Genomic DNA, 22126 nt, shown 5'->3' on the forward strand with positions numbered 1-22126 from the left:
ACAAACACCGCTAGTTAGCAATAAAGCTAATGGTTACAATGAAAACAATGAAGGATAACTGTTAAAAAACATATTACAAAATAATTACAAATAAATGATTGCTTATAAGATCGCCAACCTCTACCAGCTAATATTGCATCCATGCATCATTCCTTTGCGTTCCTGTAAAAAAGTATTCTATATATATATATATATATATATATATATATATACATATATAGTATATATATATAGGCCTATACCATTCTGTGTGGTGTCGGCAGACTTCGCACTGGTAATAAAACATATAGGGAATTCTATTATATATGTGCAAATACAAAAGTGCTTGTAAACAATGTTTTACCCAAAAAATAAACGTCACTGTATAATGATTCAAATAATCACAATATTTTTCAGATGTAGTCAAAATAGGCTTTACAAAGTAACTGAAAATGCATGAAAGAGCATGAAGCAAGCACTTTGGAGTCTTTCTTTGACAGCTGAACATATTTTTGTAACATTCTCTAGGTTTAGAAAAGTGGCATCTACAGTAAATCATGCTTTGTAGTGCTTGGGCCAGCGCCATGTCCAACTGAGGTCTCCCTGACCTCCAATGTCTTCTGCACCTGTTTTCCACATCCCCTTGTGCATCAGCATCCCTTTTCATATCCAAGTTCAAAAGCAGTCTTTGGGCTCTGATCCCCCACCCCCTTATAAAAGTAACTTCCTTTGGCTCCATCTGCATAGTGTGGTCTTTCTCTGTCGGTCTCCATGTCTTTCTTTCCACACTCAGCCCTGGAATGTTTGTCTTACCTTTCAAATTGACCTCTCTTTCTCCTGACTTCCTGTCAGTCATTGCTCTTGGCACTGCGATTAGTCTTGCTTAGCACCAAGTTAAGTTCATTCATCAGATTAGGCGGCATCAGAACCTCCCCACCCAGAACAGGTCTCCTGCCAAGGGTCTTATTGCTACCCAAAGGAGGAACAGGCAAAGCCAAAGGCTGGGAGTGTCTGGATAAGGATGGCGATGGGGATGGGGATGGGGAAGGGAGGTGTCGAGGCTGGCCTGCATCCACAGAAGTTCTTCTGAGTGGGACTTCTGGGGCCTTGAGCATGTCATTGTGCTTCGGGCAACTGGCTGTGGTGATTGTCTTGTTGGGGAGAGTAGCGCCCTTGGTGGGCCTTGGGTTGCCATCAACAAGATAAATCCTCTTGTCTGACAGCTGTGGGCAAATATGACAGATAAAGATGAATTACAGTAGACTGGATTCAAGTCAACCACAGACTGCAGGAGCAACCATACCACATGCGTCATGTCAGTTGATTTCTTTGTATTCAAATTTACATAGGAAATTAAATATTCACATCAACATCATAGTGGTGGTAACAAGTGATTTAGAATGAACTTGTGTGAAACATTTTAACAAAATCTTGAGCCAAAGCATTGAAAACATATTCCTTTGCTACTCTCAATGTAACTTTAATGTAGCAAAATACTGTTAATAGTTATTGAGCACAGTAAAAAACTAAGCCCAGTCTCATGGCAGTATTTAATCTAATGATTTGTGTACAGGTCACATTAATGTTATTTTCTGGTGTTGATTACAAATTTTGAAATAATGTATTTCAATGGGTAGCCTATTTTGTCATAACAGAACAACTACGGTGGCGAGTAGTATTGAAAAGCCGAAAATCTGCGCAGGGAAGTTGGTCAGGGTGGAGGATGGGTCAAACACAGGACTTTCACCCCGGAGACCGGGGATTGCGTCCTGCATGTGGCGGGCCATCCCGTTGTTGTCGCCGGCGTGCAGAGTTTAATTTCCCTGTTGTTGCGCCTCCCAGAGCAGCCCAGTGTCATGGCAGTTCATGAAATGGTCATGTTTGAAAATCGTGACATGTACAAGAATCAATAAACCAAAATAACGTGACCGTTTCACTGGCATGAGACCGGGTTGAAAACACTATGCCGAGAATGTGTTTTTAATTGAATACTGGCTGTTTAAGATTTTAACATTTAAAATCTTTTCCAAACATGCTGGTAAAAACATAAATGTATGTATATACTGTATACTGTGTGTGTTAGACTTCTCACCTGTTTATTGGTATTGTGGTTGAGTGTTGAAGTTGGAATGTTCCGGCCTTCAGTTAAAGCTCTCCCTCCAGACAATTTGTTATCTGCAGCTTCTTTTGAGTCACTGGTCTTTGAACAGAGGTCAGAACCGTACTGAAAACACACACAGCATTCAGCAGAAATTACTAGTATGGTAATAATTGATGGTGATTCAATGGGAAGAATGCAAGTCGGTGAGTCTCTGACGCAGCGTCAATTAAACTAAACGGTACATTTAAAGTGAAAAATAGGTTATGCAGCAACATAGTCTTTATTATATTTTTATTATATTTGATTGAAGCAGCCTGGTCGTCAATTTGATCCGAGTTCACGAGTCAGAGACTCCGTTTCTCCGAATGGTTGTTTTCCTTTGGGCGCAGTGGAATCTTGCAAATAACTTTAGGACCACTAAGAGAAGGCAAAGGAACGGGATTTTTTTCCACAGATTATCCATCTAATGTAGTAGTGTCTGAATATAGTGACAAGTTGAAAAAAGATGACAAAAAATTATTTTTATAAAACTAACCTAAAGAACCGTTAAGTTGTGAATTGGAAAAGTACTGTTTGTAAAAGGCTTTTACAGATGTCAAAGTGAAGGGTAATACACATAAACATACATGTCCACACTAGACCTATAGAATGTCTCTCTTTAACAAATCTGTATTTCATCACTGCTAGGACCTGTCCTTGGACCTTTAGACCTTCCCCCAACCCTCAGACACTCACCACCACCACCACCAGCAAACATTCCACCTTGCTTCAAAACAAGGTCCTCCATCCCCAGTTGCTATGGAAACTGACGGAGCACAATGCTCACTAACAGGTAAGAGAAAGGAAATAAAGAACACTGAAGTGCTCTCTGTCTACTTTCTCATCTGCACTTTCTCTCTGCCCTTCCCACAAGTCATGTGTCCTTCCCACAAGCTCCTGTGTTGGAAGCTGACAATCCTGATATTTAGCGGATTTGGGAGGAGAATCCTAATATTTTTAGCCGGCTCCAGTCTGCTATAGATTAAGTTGTTGCAGAGCTAAGAGCTTCTGTGAAGAGCGGAGAAAAGTCACTGAGCCCACTGAAATAAACACCTTGAAACACCAGACAAAAATTGCCTTCCCCTTTAGATCGATCTCCCCCTGACAGTGTTGCCCTTTTTACTTGCTAACCCAAACTAAGGCACTAAAAAGCTTTTACAGTAAGCACCTGTGATAAACAACACCGTGCTGCAGACAGGTTCCCATAAAAGAAAGCCGAGCAGAGGGCTAATACCTATTAAATGTGCTGAGCGTATAATACAGAGCTGTGAAATCGAAAGATACGGTTAGATCTTTGCGTTTAGATGAGGGTGACGTTCAAGTTAGTCATTTACTTGGAAATGAGCAGAATAGGCACAATGAGTATTTAGTCTAATGAGGAAACAAGATGTTTTTTTTCACTAAGTAGTTAGAGATGAATATGAGAGTGAAAAATAATAACAGAAAAATTTGACATCTGTAGCTGCTCTTCCTGTGTTTGCTTTGCCTTGCATTATTTATATCATATGTGCTGTGTCAGCGCCTGACAGCAACAACACTTAGCTGTATCTGGGGCCTAAGTACCACAATGTGATTGTTACAGTTGCCTTGACCTTATTCTTACAGCTTTTCCACATAAAATGATTTATGTTATTGCTGAGTGACCTCGAAAACTTTACAGTTCTTTCCCTGTTTATGTATTTCATCTGCCTAACAGCAAAATGGAAATGGATGATTGGGGAAAATATGATTTATCATTTCTCCTTGTTTCGAGATATAGATTGTAAAAGATGATTTATTCCGGTCGTAATCTCATGTATTTTTTCTCCAAATAAGGAAGGGAAAAGGAGGATTCGCTGCAATGTGCATGTCACATTCACTGATATTTTTGGTTTGCAGTAACAGTAAAAGGGTTAGAGAAAAGATAGAAACGCATATTTCTCCTGCACTCTTAAAGTCACTGCATGCTCTGCTTATTAAATTCCTTCAAGCGTTTGCATGAGTGCATACCTCACTCTAGTTCTAAAATCTCTGTTGCACATCATCTTACCTTCATCCTGATGATGTCCGTCACCCAGCTGACCTGTGCCTCCCTCGTCTCGCAGCAGAAATGCCTGAGGAGGGAAAGCTCAGTAGCATGAGTCACAAATTTTCACCTCATTATTTTCACACTAATTTTAACCAGGTGACTTTGTTTGGTGAGTTACAGCACTGGACAGTTTCTTCTGATCACTGTAAGTAGGCTTGACGATAGGTCGGCTATCCACTATAATTACATGAATCTCTGGTAACGCTTTACAATAAGGTACACAAAAATGGTGTAGTTACTGTTTTGAAAGTGTAACAAATGATTTGTTACCTTTTTAAAAATGGTGGTTACCCTGTGTAAAAAGAGTCACTACCTTTCTGAAAAAGGGTAACTACCCTTGTGAAAAAGGGTAACTATGCTTCTGAAAAGAGGTAACTACCCTTTTGAAAAAGGGTAACTAACCTTCTGAAAATGGGTAACTATTCATTCGTTACTCTTAACTGTAACTACCCTTTTTTATGTAACTCATTATAAAGAGTTACCAATTACCTCTTTGCAGGGTTTTGGTGACTAGTGCTGCAAGTATTTTTTGAATGATGGTTAAACTAATACCTGTCACCTTTACAGGTTTGTACAGTAATCTGTTTGGTTTTGGTTCTGGTGTCTGCTATTGGGGTTATGTACTATACTATAATGCACATTACTGTGGGCCAAATGTTTGCTAAAAGCAAGGTCTTTCTCTTTGGCTAGATTGTAGCACCCTTTTTATCGTTATGTTCTCTTCATTTCTGCTCTTCTTTACAACTTACTGCAAAGAAGACAACCTGAAGACACTGGTGTCACAACAAAATATAACAAAAACTGATGCTGCAATCAAGCTAGCAAGACTAACACTCCGCAGTTGTGCTAGATGCTCTGTGGAGTTGTACTTCAAACTAAATGCTTACTAATATGCTTACAATAACAATGCTAACATGCAGATGTTTAACAACTATAACCTTTACCATGTTTACTTATTAAGTTTGTGTGTTAGCAAGTTAACATTTGCTAATAAAAACTAAATATGTACTGTATAACTTAAAATAAATCTGATATTTTAGTCAGGACCAAATTGGTGGACCGACCATCTAGCTTAGCCATCCCCAGAGCCTCGTCGCTGGAATGGCTAAAAAACGTATGCCCAGTATTCTCTTTTACCTGGATATTCTTTTGAGAGGTGTGGTTCTTTCAACAACAGAACTATCCCCATGCTATTCAGGAAGGCCTCATTTAAATAGCTTTAAAATGATATAAGTTTATACTGGTATCAGAAAAGTTATGAGAATAGCTAGCATTTCTCAAGAAAATGCAATTGTCAATTTGAAAGGCAGCAGATAATGGCTTAGAAGGATCATATATCATTATATGTTATTTATTTTCTGACGAGGGCACCAGACAGCTGCCTCTCACCATGTGATCATTGTTAAAATATTTTAAAAGAACTCGTTATTGAATTTGAGAACTTCTGCACTCACCATTGTTGTTTGTCAGTGGAAACTGTGAAGGCCCAGCTGTTAAATGAGAAGGACACACATCAAAGATTTGGCTTCTGCAAAACTGGAGCTTGTAATGTTCTTTGACCCAAATTCATTTGAAGACAGGGGTTATTAAACATGTTTTTGTGAAAGGAAAGTGGAATTTTAAAGTATTCAACTACAGAAAATGAAAAACGTTGTTGAGAAGGTACTGTTTAAAGATAGCAGAAGGTTAAAAACATTTAGTCAAAATGCAAAGAGTTCACTACAAATGCAAGGCGCTTAACAGTGGAATTGATTAAATCCATCAATGGCAATACAACCAACATGTTCATGCAAGGGCAGACCTCAATATGCTCTGGGCCAAAGTGTACAATACACAAGTTCAGGCTTAAACTCTTCATTGAATGATCACTTATGAAATAGTATAATGCTGCCAGCTAAATAAAGGGAAATTCTTCCCACACTCAGATTTGTGTGTGCTTAAATGTGTATACATACATGCAAATATGTGTGTTTCGGAGGCAGCATAAGGTGAAAAGACCACCTTCCTGGAAAATACACCTTCTCTGAAACCCTTCACAGTTGTAGCTTAACAAGAGCAGACACGTGGGGGAAGAACAAAGCGAAAGAGGGTGCAGAGATAGAGCGCCCGCAGCCTGGAGCACCACTGCCAACAATCCAACCCAACAATAGGCCGCTCACAGATAGACCTCTGCCTAATGAGGTACTGGAGCGCTGCCTCTCCTAACCCTCTCACTGTGACTCTCTCCGTTCTCTTCAGCACTCTGTCTTTATTTCTTTATTCACCGTATCACTTCTCCCACAGCCCACTCAACATTATATCTATGATACAATGCAGTATCATCCTCTCCTTCTGTCCGTCTATCCCCCTCTGTCTTCATCTCCCACTCCTGTTCTCTTATCCAATTTCTGTCCCCTGAAGGACGCCGTAATGCAGACAACCGCTTACTGGACTCATTTTTCACGCTTCCCCAGACTCCAAATTCCAACTTGGGGAAAATTATAGGGAATTAGAATTGGGTAGTGTGAAATATAGGGTTTGGCTGCTCAAAAATCTCCTTTTTGTTTGACCCAAAAGAACTGCTGAGGGTTTGGCGTGTGTCATAAATTATAATAATAGAACATCATTAAAATAAAACAGCGGCAGCAATGGTTTCTATGTGCAGAATCATTTGTATTTGTTAAAATGCATTTACATTTAATCAATTTCATTACTGTGAAAAATAAGATGGGGTCAGGAGTGGCTTAATACCTGGTGACGCTAAACTTTGAGGGAAGAGAAAGGCCAATATACCTTTGGGGACAAATAGTTTACACACAAACAAAGACAGTGGCAAAGCTAAATAATCACTTGTTCATCTTAATAACACAGAGGGGTGGATTTGGGCTATTTGGGCTTTAATGAGTCACGTTTGACCAAATTCATTATGCAGACACACTGAGTTTCTGCAATGGAAATATTACAGCAAATATGCAAGGAGGGAATTGAAATTTATAAAAATGAAAACTGGCTCATAATTGTGAACTGACAGCTATTGCAGAGGCAGTCGTGTCTGTGATTTAACGTCGAGGAGGAGCAGGTGGAACATTTGTGGCGCTGTTGTTTTATTGGCTGCTCACAGAGGGGAGAGACTAGCCATCATCCACATTTCAGTTATATCAAGCGATAAGACTGAATTTATATTTAGTTATTTGTTGTTTATTTATCAGACATTACCTATAACATTATCACAACCAAATGTGAGCGAGGCAAGGTTTTTTAGGACGTTGTGCCTTCGCTAATTTGCAGTGATATACGTATTACATTTTAGATTGTTTCTATACATTTACAGCAGTAATCTTGTAATATATCACATAAAATAAGTATAATACATTTGAATGTGAAAGCTCAATGCTAACAAACAGCAGTTTGAAACAATTGTCCAATTACTCAGCATTTCTAAAGCTTTCAGTCACAAATCATGGTCTTCGTCATTGGGTGGAGTAACATGACAAAAAAAAATTCTATTTGGACCTAGAGTTATTATTCAAAATACTCCTTCCATGTACATATTTTACACAGAATCACCAAAAATCTCCCAGGTGGATTTTTTATCATTCAAGGAGTCTTTTTTAATTTAGTCCCTGACCTTTATGTTCAGCTGAAAGAATATTATTTATCACCTTTCTCTTGCTTATAGCCTTTCTTCTTGGCGTAACCAGAGAGTATGTTTGATCTTTCCAATTCTGTATTCTGATATTCATTCGTTGGGTAGGTATTCGGTTTCAATTTGGGGATTTGGAATTCTTTTTTTCATAATGTAAAATAACAGAATACTTAAAAAAATGAATGCCTTTAATTAAACCAAAAGACACTCAGTGGGAGAGTCTTCACTAGTTTTTCTCCTCTCCTTTGATGTGGGTTTCATCAAGGGCAGGGCTTTGCACACTCACACACGCACGCCCGCCCGCCCGCACGCACGCACTCACGCACACACAAAAACAAAAATGGTTTTCCAGGCAGCCCTAGTCAGCAGTGCATTCAAATTTGACTCCAATGCAACTAAAAGCATGTGGCAGTTTAAAACATGCAACAAGTGGTTAACCTGGTAGTCTTAATGAATCTACTACAGAGATTTGAATCGCTCTCTCATTCACCTACATTCAGATTTAGGAAAAGACTAGAATTATATTACAGTATGCATGTGAGTGCAGCTTACCTGGTTGGAGGTTTCAGTCTTTTCTTCAGGCCCAGGTAACATTTCACCGAGTTGAGTTGGACCACTTTCTCTGCTTTAGTGCCCTGCAAAAACAATTGAATGTTTTGGATGACTGTATTTATTAAGGGGTAAAAACACACTAAACTCAACTTAACTATATAAACCAGAATGAAAATAAAATGCCATTAGACTATCTGTGTTGTTAACAACACAACAATTAATTTGAATCAGTACCAGCAAACCTCTTCTTCCAAGCAACAAAGAACAAAGTGGAAGCTTTCCTCTGACACCTACACATCACAACCGACCACCCATTCCCTGTTTCATCCAACATCATTTGCACTAAATACAGACCTGCCTTTAATTGTAGAGGCCAAAGAATATCAATTACATTTCAAAGCAAAAAAAAAAAAAAGCATTTACACAGTAATCAGCCACATTCTTTTGCGACTTGATATTTAGAGACGCTTTCAGTGAGTGAAGCACCCCTCAACGCGTGCATGTGCACGCACTCATACACCCACCCACCCACAACACCACCTCTCATCATTTTACATCCCTCCTACTGCCAGAATTACTGCACCTCCATCAATTATTAACACTTATTCACACTCCTTTACGAATCCTATGTTTCAACTGCAGAAACATGCTGGGAAGAAAAGGCCTCCAGGGAACTCGGGCCGGCTGGTCATCTCTGAAGTACACACTGTATTCTTCCTTTTTTGAAAGAGAGTGGGAAGTCGGCTGCCATCAGTTTATTTTCCTACTTATTTGAAGATTTGGAACCCTGAGACGGACATGTCACCAGGGAAATGAATCACAGAGAGTTTGGGTGGAGTTTTGTCTATTTGGTTGCAATTACGTAGGCACCATTCTAACACATCAGTTTTCTAAATCAGTTCTGTAACCTTTTCAATTCCCTCGTGATACAAAGCGCTCACTGCCCGATACTTTGTGTGTGCATGCAAAACGCCATAGTGGCAAGTGGTTGCAAGTAGCAAGCAGAAAGTAGATTAAGCCTGAAATAAAAATGTACTTACTTTGATATCTCTGTAGAGCAGCAGCTTCTCTGCATGTAGTACAACATATTTGTCCTGAAATTTGTGCCCCGACAGCAGTTTGGTGGATCCATCGTTGAACTTCAGATAGTCTGCTTTTATAACCTGCCTTTGGTCTACTGTGAAAACATATTGAAAGTGAGCTCAGCACGTCTATCCACTGGTGCTGAAACAATTAGTCAGTATTGGTGCTAAACTAACAATTACTTTCATTATTGGTTAATCTGCCAGTTATTTTCTAGATTAATTGTTTGGTCTAGCAAATGTCTGAAATTAGTGAAAAATGTCCATCCCAGTTTCTGAAAGTCCAAGGTGAGGTCCTGTTTTGTCAGTCCATAACCCAAAGATATTCAGTTTTATTTGATATAATACAGAGAAAAGCAGGAAAGCTCCTAAAAACAGCATTTTTGCAAGGCAAATTTATTTCTCTAGTTGGTATATCAATGCCAATGTCAATTTTGATAATCGATTAATCATTTATCACATAATATACCAACAATTAGCTGTTTTCTGCATATTTGTTTACACATTACATTTAGCTATTTCAAATTCTCAGCTCTCTTGCTATATATTCTTCATAGAATCTCAAGCTGCTATGCTTGCTGTGCTATATGAATCTTTTTTCTAATATAATCACTACTTTCCATTTTCTTGTGAATTATTTAACCTAGTTATTAGTTAAGTAACAACTGGATAAGTACAAGTTGGTTGAAAATAACGTATAGATTAAACAATTGATACAAAATTAAAAACTAATGTAAAACAGAGAAAGAAAAACCAGTACATGTGAAAAAACAACATACGTACTGTATTAAAAATGCATCATTAAAAGGTAAAATTTCTAATGGTTTTGTACCATTGATTGCATACTGTACCTTTCTCATCAGCAACTCTTTTGGCCCCTTTAAACTTCTTTATAACAAGAAAAGCAGACCTAGGGCTGTCCAGAGTACTCCACTCAAGCACCTGTTCAAGAATCTTCTCACTGTGGTGCAGCGGCCTCTCTGTTGTAAATAAAAGGTCACTGGTCAGATCGACGGGAATAATTAGCAATGATCAATTAGCAATGGTCAAAATAGTCAACCGCCAACAACAAAGCCATATCTTCTTCTTACATGAATGATAAATGCATGAAACAAAATCAGAGCCTCACATCATAAAATCCATGACAAATTCTAGTTAACTCAAATTATGTTGTTGTTCTCCCCGTTTTCATCACAGAGCAGTTTAAATTATCTCCAGCATATCAAGACCTGATTATAAAAACACACTCATGTGCAAAATAGAGCTATTATCTCTTCCTAATTGGTGAACAGGGTACATGCTATCAGCCACAGGAAAAAAAAGTAGATAATTTGTGTACCACAACCCCTGCTCTGATGCCTCCATCTCTACACTCCCCCATTTTTCATAACCAAAGGAGGTAAAAAGAACCACAACGGCATAACTTATTCATAACAGTAGGCTTATCTTCTCTCTGGAATCTCTGCAGACCCAGGCCATGGAATTAGTTCCTCATTTCCCAACAAATATTAGCTCCCCTTTTCTGCCTATTGTCCTCGATAACAGTGTTTATCTGTAGCTATCCTCCAAAATGGCTAATTAACGTTCTTTCCCTCCCTTCTTTATGGTTTTATGAGCAAAACCTGTCACGCTACCGCCTTCAAAATAGCTTGACTGTTTACTCTGACACAGCCATATTGTCTTGGCATGGAAAGTATACTGAACCGTCTAAATATATTCAGTAGTCAACACACCTTCATTTTTTAGAAGAGGACGGCGTGTCCTCTAGAACTTTGTGAGTTGAAAAACAAACATAAGAGCGCAGTGTAAACTCCCAGTGAACTGATGAAAAGTGTACGGGGACCGCCAGCAATGCAACTTCACGGCAAAGCTCAACTTTGACTTCCCCTTGCTCGCCGTTTTCCATGCTATGATCAAACACGGGCGTGTGAGGCACGGGGTGTGATCAGTGCATATTTATGCAAGATGAGGTGGGTCAGCTCCCTGGGTTGATCATGCAAGGAAGATGAAGGTAATTTTTGACATATGACAGTGAAGATGATTAATTAATGTGCATATCATCAAACCGGCAATGCTTGGCTAATTTCTTACTGTGCTTCCATGTTCGCAGACACTGGTTCATTAGAGAGATAACATAATGTTCTAATCATGAGGTCATGGGAGTAAGTGTGATCTTTGTATATGTTTTGGATTTAAATAGCTATTTAAATGGTGATGTGATACATCAATCACTAAGTAGAAGGTTTGACAAAATAAAGGCTTTCACTACTGCAAGATATGGGATTTGACAGCAGGGTCACTTTTGATTTAACTATAAATAAATTCATTTAAATTAATTATAAATTATTTTAACTATAAATAAATTACAGACCTTACTTCTTCCTTTAAAATGGTCAACAGAAAACGGCTTCATCAGTTCTAATCATCCAGCAGGCACCTGGGCATCTAATTACAACGGACTGTTTTTAATTGTGGTTAAAATAAACAGGAGCCTTTTATAAGTACAATTTGTACAGCTGTGCATACAATCATTTTCAGAGAGATCTGTATATAGAAACCTTCAAACGTTCAATAACAGAATAAATTAAAATGTAAAAATGAGACCCTCTGTTCAACAAAAAGGAATAATTTAGTATTTGTCACTGAAGATGCTCTTACAGTAGATTAAAATAAAAGGATGGTTTAATTTCTTCAAATGGATTCTAAGATGTGTTAATTAGTGAAGAGGTTGTTTTTGTCTACTGTAAAGAAACACATTTTGCCTTTTAAAACAAATTTCAATTTCAATGTGGATTAACTGCATAACAGTGCAAAGGAGTTCACTTGGTTAAAGTTGGTTGAAGAGGGACCTGTGGAGAGTCTAAGGCTTGAGCATTGAGGCTTGAGACTAATACTCTATTAAAGTAAGACCTAACCATAATGTCATTGTTTTAGTTGCAACAAACAAATATTGTTGGAATTAAAAAGTAAATTGCATACCTCCAAATACACCTTTAAAATACATATTTTGGGGGGGCATTTTATGCTTTTATTGAAATTATTTTATTAAGAGAGAGAAATGGGGAATGACATGCATGGACATTAAAAAAAAAACAACCACACAAAGTTCAACAAGAACATTTAGTGTAGTGTTAGCCATTGTAAAGGCCATCAAGCTTATGCCGATCATCAGAATAGTTTATTTAAACATATTTAATGGATATAAAACTCCCTAAAGAAGGTGTTCTTTACCATTAAGCCAACATAAAAGTTCAACAAGAATTATTTTGTGTAATATGTTAATACAGAAGGTCTTCAAAGTAGTATTAGACAAAACCGCAACGTCCACCGTAATTTCCCATTTTTTTTGGATCAATAAATATCTATCTATCTATCTATCTATCTATCTATCTATCTATCTATCAATCTATCAATCTATTCATCTATCTAATTCCTAGTCGGGATCTTTGTTGCATATCAAACCCCCTTCTCTCTCCCGCCACATTTCCTGTCTCCAATATCACTATAGATTTAAGGCAAAATGCCAAAAAAAAGTTGCCATCAGCAATGGAAGCTAGCAGGAAAGCCATGCATTTATAGTAGTCTTTCAAAACCTTTCCGGATTGTGACATTTCAAAGTAGAGTAATTTTCAATCCTCAGATTCATCTTGTGACCCAATCTTGTGACCCAAATGTTTGTTTGTATTTGTATCATAGAATACAATACAAATAACATCAAGCAAAAGAACATCATGTGATCTATTAGGATGAGAACAGTCCATATTACTCTGTTGAACATATTGAACTCATTTATATATCAGATATATCATTGTCTGAAATGCAGTGTTTTCAGGATTCTTTATGATTTGAATATGTTTCGTGAGGTGACTCTTGGACTGGGAAATCCTGCGTACCTAACTCTCCATTCTCAATGACTTCAAAGGTGGTCCAGAAGTCCTCAGCACTAAAGGTGACGTTCCTCATATTCAGTGCAGTTTCTGCAAGCTCTGTTGATCGCATGCTGGGAGAGACCTACCGCAAACACAACAAACAGAAAGCTATATACCAAAGGAATGAAAGGTTCAACAAGCAAACAAAGTCATCAGATCCTGCATATAAAAGCTCAGAACATAAGCTATCTGGATCAATATCATGCCTTCAACCATCTATCTCTTTGAAGAGCCACTCGATTTTTAACATGTAACACTAACAGCACAGATATCTGACTTACAGCCGTGTATATATACGGTGCACTAATTAAATACTTGTTTCTTTGTCAAGTTATCAGGTGTGCCTGAACAGGACAGAACCCAGCAAATGTGCTACTAAACTCCACAGAGAGGAAGCAGAGAATTAAAGTAAAACTGTGCTGCTGAGCACTCCTCTTTAACCCCACCCCTATTCTGCCACTGCTGTCGACCTGTGAAAGGAGTCCGTAACCTGCAGCGGCCTGCGTGCCCTGTAAAATGCAATTACTCAGACAATTAAATCAGACATTTCTTTGATTAGTTCCAGTTTGATTTATTTCTGGGGCGGTAATCCCATCAGGTTAAACCACGAATGTCTCAGCCCTTTTCTATCAACCTCTCCACCTCTCATTCTACCAACCATCATCCCTCATTCACCTACAGATGCATGCACGCGCACACACACGCACACACACAAACACACACAGTTATACCTTGATTAAACAGCAGTTCTCTGGCTCTTTCTTTTCCAGGTACACCTCAAAGATCAAGTCCCCAGCTGGGGAGAACTGGGAAGTAAGAAACAAAATAGAGTGAGACAGAGAGATCAGTTGAATTACAAAAACAATGCAGCCGGATTAATTGGCTTTTCTTCTAAATTCGTACTCCGGTGTGGCATGAATCTAAATGTAGAAAAGTGAGAGAAAGGGTTACAGGATTTGTGGAAAGCAAAGGTCGTTTTCTGAGCTAGAGGCAAACTAAATCCCAGTTTTGTTAACGGAATGCAAAACCAGGCTAAATAAAGAGAACATGTGTGAGACATACTTGTAAAGGTGGAAGCATGTGGTGCATGGTTTACCTACACTAAAACTGATATGCTCTCCCCTGGTGTTAACTTTAAGTGTGCTGTCAGTTTAAAAAAATATTTTTAAGATGCACCTAGAAAATTGTTCAGAGGGTATTAAGGGAATTAAAAGTAGAGTTGTCAAGAGGGATATATGGGTTGTAAAAGTCTTTTCTCTATCTTTTAAAATACAAGGTGTGCCATTTTGCAAAAAAGGCAATATTTTTATTCAATATTACCTTTGACCATCTTTACAAATTGTTGCTTCTCTGTAAATCAAATCTCAAAGACTTTGTTTTTATTAATCTAGTGTTTGTACATTCAATTCTGGAAGCTACACAAAGAATGTATACTAAAAAAAATGTTATAGGGTTAATGTACCATGAGTTCCTTACATTTCTAAGCCTTTGAGGTAGTCAACCCTTAAAGTTAAACCGACAATACACTGACTTGCTTTCTTGCCGAGAATGAGATGAAAATTTCAATACTGCTCTCATGTTTGTCTGTTGCGTTAGATTAGTAGACTGATTAGCTTAGCCTAGCATAGAAACTGTAAGCAGGGGGGAAACAGATAGCTTGGCTTCCTCCCTAAAGAACAACAAACAAACAAGCCAAAAAAACACGTACCAGAAGCTCTAAAGTTCACTAATTAAGAGGTTGTTTCTTGTTACTTTTTTGAAAGCCAAAATGTCGTGGTTTGAGGTAGTTGCATGCCTAGAATTTATGCTTGTATATGTATTAAACTGTGTTCATTACTAGCTTTAACCTTTTGAGGTTTTAAGTTAACCTAAACTAGAAAGGTCATCATTAATGGTAAAAAGAACGTGGGTTAGCCGTTTCCCCTGCTTTCAGTCTTCATGTTACACTAAGCAACATTGCTGCAAAGATATTAGAGTAGTATTGATCCTCTTTCCTAACTACAGTAAAGTGAATAAATTAACTAAAAACACAAGCCTACGTATATCCTTAGAATAGACTGAATTTGAGAATGGGGATAGTGGTAAACATAAAAACAAGTGAACAATATAAAACAAGATAATCCTCCTACAGTGCTATTTAAATATTTCACTCACAGATCAATAGAAGATGAAAGAGAAATATATATTTCTTTAACTTAATGTAACCTATGTTAAAATAAAAGGAAAACTTTTATTGTGTGGCCTTTTTGCCTGATAGTCTGGAGGTCAAACTTCCAGCAATATTGCTCTTATCAGTAGAAATCATGGCACCTTTCTCCATGTGTTCGAGCTATAATCCTTTCTGCATCCAATTAAACATAGTATTTGGGTGTGAAAGACCAGAGAAGTTAAGGGGGCATGAAAATCTATCTTGAAAAAAATCTATCTCTAAAAAAAAAGGAACTAAGTGAGTGCGAAAAAGGTTAATTTCCCTTGGCTACCTGGAAATTACAGTTACTTTCCCTTTGTCATTTGTATGTGCTGGTGAACAAAGGTCCATTATTGGCTTGATAACTATTGTATGAAGGGAGTGGCAAACCCCAACAGGCCATCAATTAGGCTGATTAGGTTGAGAGTTACTAGAAGGAGGCTCTGCGTGGACTGGATGAATATAATAGACATTTCAAGTTACATGTTCAAGTTATTGACTAACTTACACTTCAACCTTGTTGGCCCTAAAATGAAACAGCAATTACAGTCTTTCAAACCAGTGGAGCAAAAGAGTTATGGAGCCATTTTGGACTGCTAAGTACACTTTTGTTTCTTTTCCTTCATTGTTATGCCATGTGAGGAAGACCAGGCACATTTTTCACACAGCATTTTTCAAGTGAAAAAGACAGACAGGAAATAAAGAAGTTGACGATTTGCTGGAGAAGAAAGCAAAGTGCAACAAAAAGAAGTGTTAAATGGCTTTACAGCTGATGGGGAGACATCTCAGCAACGTGTAAGAAATTCAGTAATGTTCTATTTGAAATGAAGGCATTTCTAATCTCTACCAAAGTCATACTCTCACTGCACTAGCCCTGGCTGTAAATGCAAGTATTGATTTTAAAGTGCCACTTCCAACTTACAAGGCATGACATTGCCTTGCACCTCATTATATCACTGATTTACTGACTCCCTCAGTCTAGCCATACTTTCCACTTGCAGCGTGCTGGCCTCCTTGTCATTCTCTGCCTTTAAAGGGAAATGGATAAGGTCAGAACCTTCACCTGCAGGGCCCGAGCCCTCTGAGACAAGCTTCTTGCAAGTGTCAAAAGTGCGTGTTGTTTTGGTATTCAAGTGCAGACCCAAGAGCCATTTGTTTAGCCACATTCTATTCCTTAAATCCTAACTGTACAGTACTTTCCTCCCCATTTGGCAATTTAGCTAAAAGTACTGCTGTGCCTAAGTAGCCTCCCTGAGCAGCTAGAACAGTCGTAGACTCTTTGCCTTGTTGTAAAATTGCCAATCCAGACATCAATTTGCTTAATTCTGCACAGTGAAGGAAGTGGCTCTATTTTGACATTCCTGATTTTGTCAAGTCATTTATCTCAGAGAGACTCTACAGAATTAATGTTGATGGTTTGAGACATGTTTTCACTACTATACAACATTTTCATGATTGGCTGTTATTGAAAATATGATGAATGTGGAAAAGAAAATGTGTTTTTGCTCTATTGCTAACAGCCCAGGCCAAAATAGCTACACTTTACATAGTTCCAATAGTCTACTGAATAAAAACCCAATAATAATATTTTTTTTACATGATAGCTTACGTAAACCTGAGTCACATAGCACTATCAATAAACTGCATGCATATATTACCACCATACTGTAAGTGCAGCCTTTATGTATTCTTTTCTTATTTCTTCAGGATGATAGTTACTAAAAAGAGGCTCTGCGTGGACTGGATGAATGAATGATGAATAAAATGGACATTTCAAGTTCAAGTTACTGACTAACTATCACTTCAACTTTCAAATTGATGGTCACGTTCCCTGGGTTGACTCCGGAGCTTGTGTTCCAAAACCCTGTAGACATTGTAAAGCCAGTGGCCTCTACATGAAGCCGGTGATTTAAATTGTAAGAGAAATCAAACAATTACGCAGAATTATGTTTGAATAATTACATATATCCTCTGTATGTGTAATTGTGTATTATTTCTACCATGCTTGATGACTCAGATTCTGTACTGTGAACATTTGCCGGAACAAACTTGTAATTTGTATTTGCAACCAAGGGAAGCAGCCTCATCTCCTGAGAAGTATTCCTAGAAGTGCCAGCTAAGAGTTTGGTCAGGTATTAACCAAAAAGGCCAAGGTGATAAAAAACTACCTTTGCTAAAGGGAGATTGACCAAAAAAACAAGACCTGGGTGGGACCCCGCTAAGGCTACGTCCACACTTCATTTTTAAAAAGGTTTTGAAACAAAAATGATCTCCGTCCAAACAAGCATTGAGGCTCAGTATCAGAAAGGATCTCTGTCCATTGCAACATGTCTGACAATGCATTTCACGCATTGACCATTTGCATTGATTGTCTAACATTACTCTGAAAATCATGGATGTATGAGTTACAAATACAAAAAATACAACGATGTCAAAAACTATTAGCTGGGATTTATTTCTTCAGACTGACAAACGAGGTGGAACTGTTATTGAATAACCATACCAATAAGACAAACTGACATAGGTGTCTGCGTCATCGTTTCTAAGGGTCTACGTTTCTGCTCATCTACAATGCCACCCAGAAGTGTTCAATCAAAACGGGGTCAGCAGTGTTTCCAAATGTCTCCTTTTAGGGGCTCAAAAACACCAGAGTAGTGTGGACACGAGCCGTAAACATAGAAAAAGATATTTCTTTAAAAAAAAAAACGTTTTAGCGTGGCTGTATTCTGTGGTATAAAGGAGATGAGCAGCTTCTATAGGGTGTGTGCACTCTACGAACTAACCTTTGTTTTGTGTACCATGCTTTGAGCATAAATGAAGTGTGACAATAGAAGATTTATGTCTCAAACCTCCTTTGTCAAAGTGGAAAATTGCAAAATTGCCACAACAGCAAAGGTAACATAACTGATGTAAATCATAGTCCAAATGATGAAAATAAAACAAAGTAAATCCTATATAAAAGAAGATGATCAATGTAAAACAAATGCAAAGCTTGCAAAGCTAAAATGCTAAACCATTGCTAATCCCTTCCATTATCTCAACAGAGAAATTTTCCCCATGCTGACTTCTGCTGTCATGCTGAATAAAATGACTGTTCTAAATGAAAAAAAACCTAGTACATTTTCTATATTTTTTACCATAGTTTTGTAAAGTTAAAACCCTAAACCCCAAATTCATGTACATAATCAAAATGACGTCCCAATTTACCCCGTCCGGCAGCTTTATAATAGCACTGACTTTCCACTGAGTAACTCTGCTGACCCACAGCAGAAGACATGTTCTGAAAGCCTACGGGCAACATGAAGAGAAGGGGGGGAGGGAGCACAAAGGAGCGGGCATAAACAACTTATTTTCAGATTCCAGCAGCGGCATGTGATTCAATTTTTTTCCCAGTTATATGAACCAAATGTTTTTTCTCAGCTGTGGCATCCAGGCATAAAGTACCTGCTGTAAAGGTTAACAGGAACACAGCCCTTTTACCTCACCCGCCTGCTTGTCCGCCTACCACCCAGCCCCCCTTTCCGTTCATTTTTGCCAGAATAACAGGAAACTAGTTCAAATGGATCCCTGATTTGAGAGACCCTGACACATGCAGGCAAATCAATACACACGCACATGCACACTCACACAAATAAAACACCCATTGGAGATTTTCATTTGGGTCGACTTACTGTGGTGTCCTTCTTGTCGTTCCAGCGTGTGATGAAACTATTCTCTCTCTCCATCTGTTGCACCCGGTCTTCATTGACCTGTTGCACACAAAGACACACAAACACATCAAATCAAACTCAGCCAATGAAGAGAAATATTAAATTGCTTGATAAAATCTGAAAACCATTTTCAAAGGTAAGATTATGTCCAGCCCTTAAGTACAATACATGGACGACTGGATTAAACCAGTAAAAATGCATCATACACAAACTGTAGAATTGGGTCGTTCAGCTAACAATTCTGAAGCTAATTTCGAATAAGGTAGTTGGCTGTGAGTGTTTGACACAGCTCAGCACCAAGTGAATACTCTTTTCTTTCACAAAGCTCTGTGTGGGGAATGAGATTTTTTATTCCAATTTTTTTTATAACACCATTATCATTTTCATAGAACAATTTGCTTTGTTAGAGTTCTACGAATGGCAGAGAAGATTGGGGGAGAAAAAAAAAACCTCACAAACTCATCGAGTTGTGTGTGTGTGTTTAGTCCTGATAATGGGCCTCGTCTATGACATCCAGCACAGAACTGGCGCTTTAATTAGAGAGATGTCTCACTTGTTTCATGTCACAGCGTTTGTATTCACTGCAATTGGGCACATGATTGGTTGAGCTTGATGGCTATTTGTCATGCGAATGACGGCGTCCCGAACTGATTTGGAGTGAATGCTCTTCCTTTAACGTCAGAACAAGAGGGATCCAGGCGTTCTGTTGGGAATTAGCGGTTGTTCAGTGCTGCATACCCCATAAGCCAGGCATCTCTCCAAGGGCAACATTGATCCCACACGCCCGCCCATGCGCACATCAGCAAAGTCAAGCCAATTGTGGAGATTTGGCAACAACAATTCTGCTCTCCAGATGGTTAAAGTAAGAGAGTGTAAATAAAGTCATGCGTGCAGCTTAGTTTAGATATGCAATATGGTAATATATAAATGCATTCTTTAACCTGTCATTGATCGGACAGTCATCCTTAATCAAGCATGGAGACTATATTAGACTGCATGTACTGCACCTTTCCTACAAAGGTATTGAGCAGAAATTTCTCAATTTATCTACTAGGTTGTTGAACAATACGTATATCTTTAATTTTGGTGGTTTGGTTCATCATGGAAAAGAAAAAATGTTTTGGGAATGTCAATATGCATTTTATAGAAAGAACTAGAAATCTGCCCACCATCTGCCAATTGTATTCACTTTATCTAGTAATGACATTTTGGTCAGTAAACATAATATGAAAAAGGGACCCTTTTTCACATGTAAATATTAGTTTACACATGATTTAAATATTATTCAGCCTGTGAAAACAGTTATTTAATGTATTCTGTGGACCTGGGGGAGCTTTGTCAAGTCTGACCCCTTATGATGTCATCATGGGGAAAAAGGTGCGTTTCCCAGGCAGGGAGGGTCTAACGAAAGACACTATCAAATCTTTCAAGTCTTTCACAAGACTCTCAACTTTTTTTTAAACTGCAATGCTAAAGATGGTGCAGTGCAACCTAAACAGAGCTTTTGGTCACACCTGACAATAAAACTTAAATATACTCTTGCTAAAATATAACTCAGCTACTTAGAACAGTGGTTCACACAACCCCTTTCTTTTATTATTTATTCATTATTATTTTTTGGACATTTTCAGCTTTTATTTTGATAGGACAGCTGAAGACATGAAAGGGGAGAGAGAGGGGGGAATGACATGCAGCAAAGGGCCGCAGGTCGGAGTCAAACCCAGGCCTGCTGCGTTGACGAGTAAGCCTCTATATATGTGCGCCCACTCTGCCAACTGAGCTATCTGGGCGCCCATCGCAAACCTTTTTACGACAAAGAAACATCGTCAACTGACAAAACTGTATCCACGGACCATCATTTGATAAACTTCTGTCCGAGGGTTCTGGAACTTTTTGCTTTTAGTGGTTTTATCACAGAAAGTGCATGAACCCCATGAAAAAATGTATAGTCATACATTCTGTCTGATACATATGAAGAGATTTACATAAAAGATAAATCATTACCCTTTTTGCTGCGGACCACCTGGAACCCCCTCAAGTAAACCTGGGGGTCCCTGGCCCCCACTTTTCAAACCACGTGTTGTAAAATTTCTTTCTTTCTTACTTTATCATTAGGTTCTATTTTTCAGCTATGAAAATGGCTCCTCACATAAAGAACAAACTCAGAGTCATAAGCCTGGCCTCATTTTGCTTCAAGCAAAGGATGTCCTGAACAAGATTCTGATGGTGTTTTTTTTGTTGTAGGTGACCTGTTTTAAAAAATATATAGTTTCTCTTTCCTGGAGATGTGTGCTGTCGTTTTGTGCAGAGCACAGTTGGCAAAGACGTTGGCTTCCAGTTTGACATTCAATTAAACTAGTTTTCCATGATTGGTTACTTTGTAAGATATAAAGTAGGCAGGTGATACCAATTTGTTTACCTGTCTGATATATACACATACATATATTTTTACAAATTTGTGTAGTGTTTATGCAAGAAAAATCAGATGTTATCTAACTTAGAGGTGGAAGACCACGCTCAGCTAAGCCTTTTGTCACCCTCCACATCGTCTCTCAATCAGTTCCTCAACACTATCATACTGTATGTGAAAAAATAAATAAATAAAACATTTTGACTCACATTGAAGAGTGTAATGTAGTTGCTGATGAGGTCACAGATGACAGTAGTTTCCTGTGGGGTTTGTCCCCGAGTTTGGAACAAGCAGGAGGAGAAGACAGAGGCCAGTTTTTCACTTGACATGTGGTTGAGGTAGGAACACTGCTGAATCCTGAATAACAGAAAAAAACGTGGTTAGAATAACCAAAATGTACAGCACAAACAGTTTCTATCGCTAGCTCAATAACTCTCTCAATC

At 38.3% G+C, this 22126-nt stretch overlaps 1 protein-coding gene across 2 annotated transcripts in view; it reads right to left on the bottom strand.

Annotated features, from left to right (window-relative positions):
• Positions 1 to 443: 443 nt before the first annotated feature.
• arap2 (ArfGAP with RhoGAP domain, ankyrin repeat and PH domain 2) overlaps positions 444 to 22126 on the bottom strand; it is a 123569-nt gene continuing 101886 nt past the window's right edge. The window contains exons 23-33 of one of the 2 annotated variants that reach the window (XM_032544568.1): positions 21893 to 22040; positions 19235 to 19312; positions 14107 to 14181; positions 13340 to 13457; positions 10298 to 10426; positions 9405 to 9541; positions 8365 to 8447; positions 5642 to 5677; positions 4149 to 4212; positions 2072 to 2203; positions 444 to 1202 (exon numbers count right to left, since the gene is read on the bottom strand). In XM_032544568.1, the coding sequence (XP_032400459.1) occupies positions 828 to 1202; positions 2072 to 2203; positions 4149 to 4212; positions 5642 to 5677; positions 8365 to 8447; positions 9405 to 9541; positions 10298 to 10426; positions 13340 to 13457; positions 14107 to 14181; positions 19235 to 19312; positions 21893 to 22040 (1375 nt within the window). In that variant the 3' untranslated portion in view covers positions 444 to 827. The remainder of the gene's footprint in view (positions 1203 to 2071; positions 2204 to 4148; positions 4213 to 5641; positions 5678 to 8364; positions 8448 to 9404; positions 9542 to 10297; positions 10427 to 13339; positions 13458 to 14106; positions 14182 to 19234; positions 19313 to 21892; positions 22041 to 22126) is intronic. The other variant, XM_032544569.1, reaches the window with a different exon arrangement.

This window comes from Etheostoma spectabile, chromosome 19 (genome assembly GCF_008692095.1).
Source record: "Etheostoma spectabile isolate EspeVRDwgs_2016 chromosome 19, UIUC_Espe_1.0, whole genome shotgun sequence".
Classification (NCBI taxonomy): domain Eukaryota; kingdom Metazoa; phylum Chordata; class Actinopteri; order Perciformes; family Percidae; genus Etheostoma; species Etheostoma spectabile.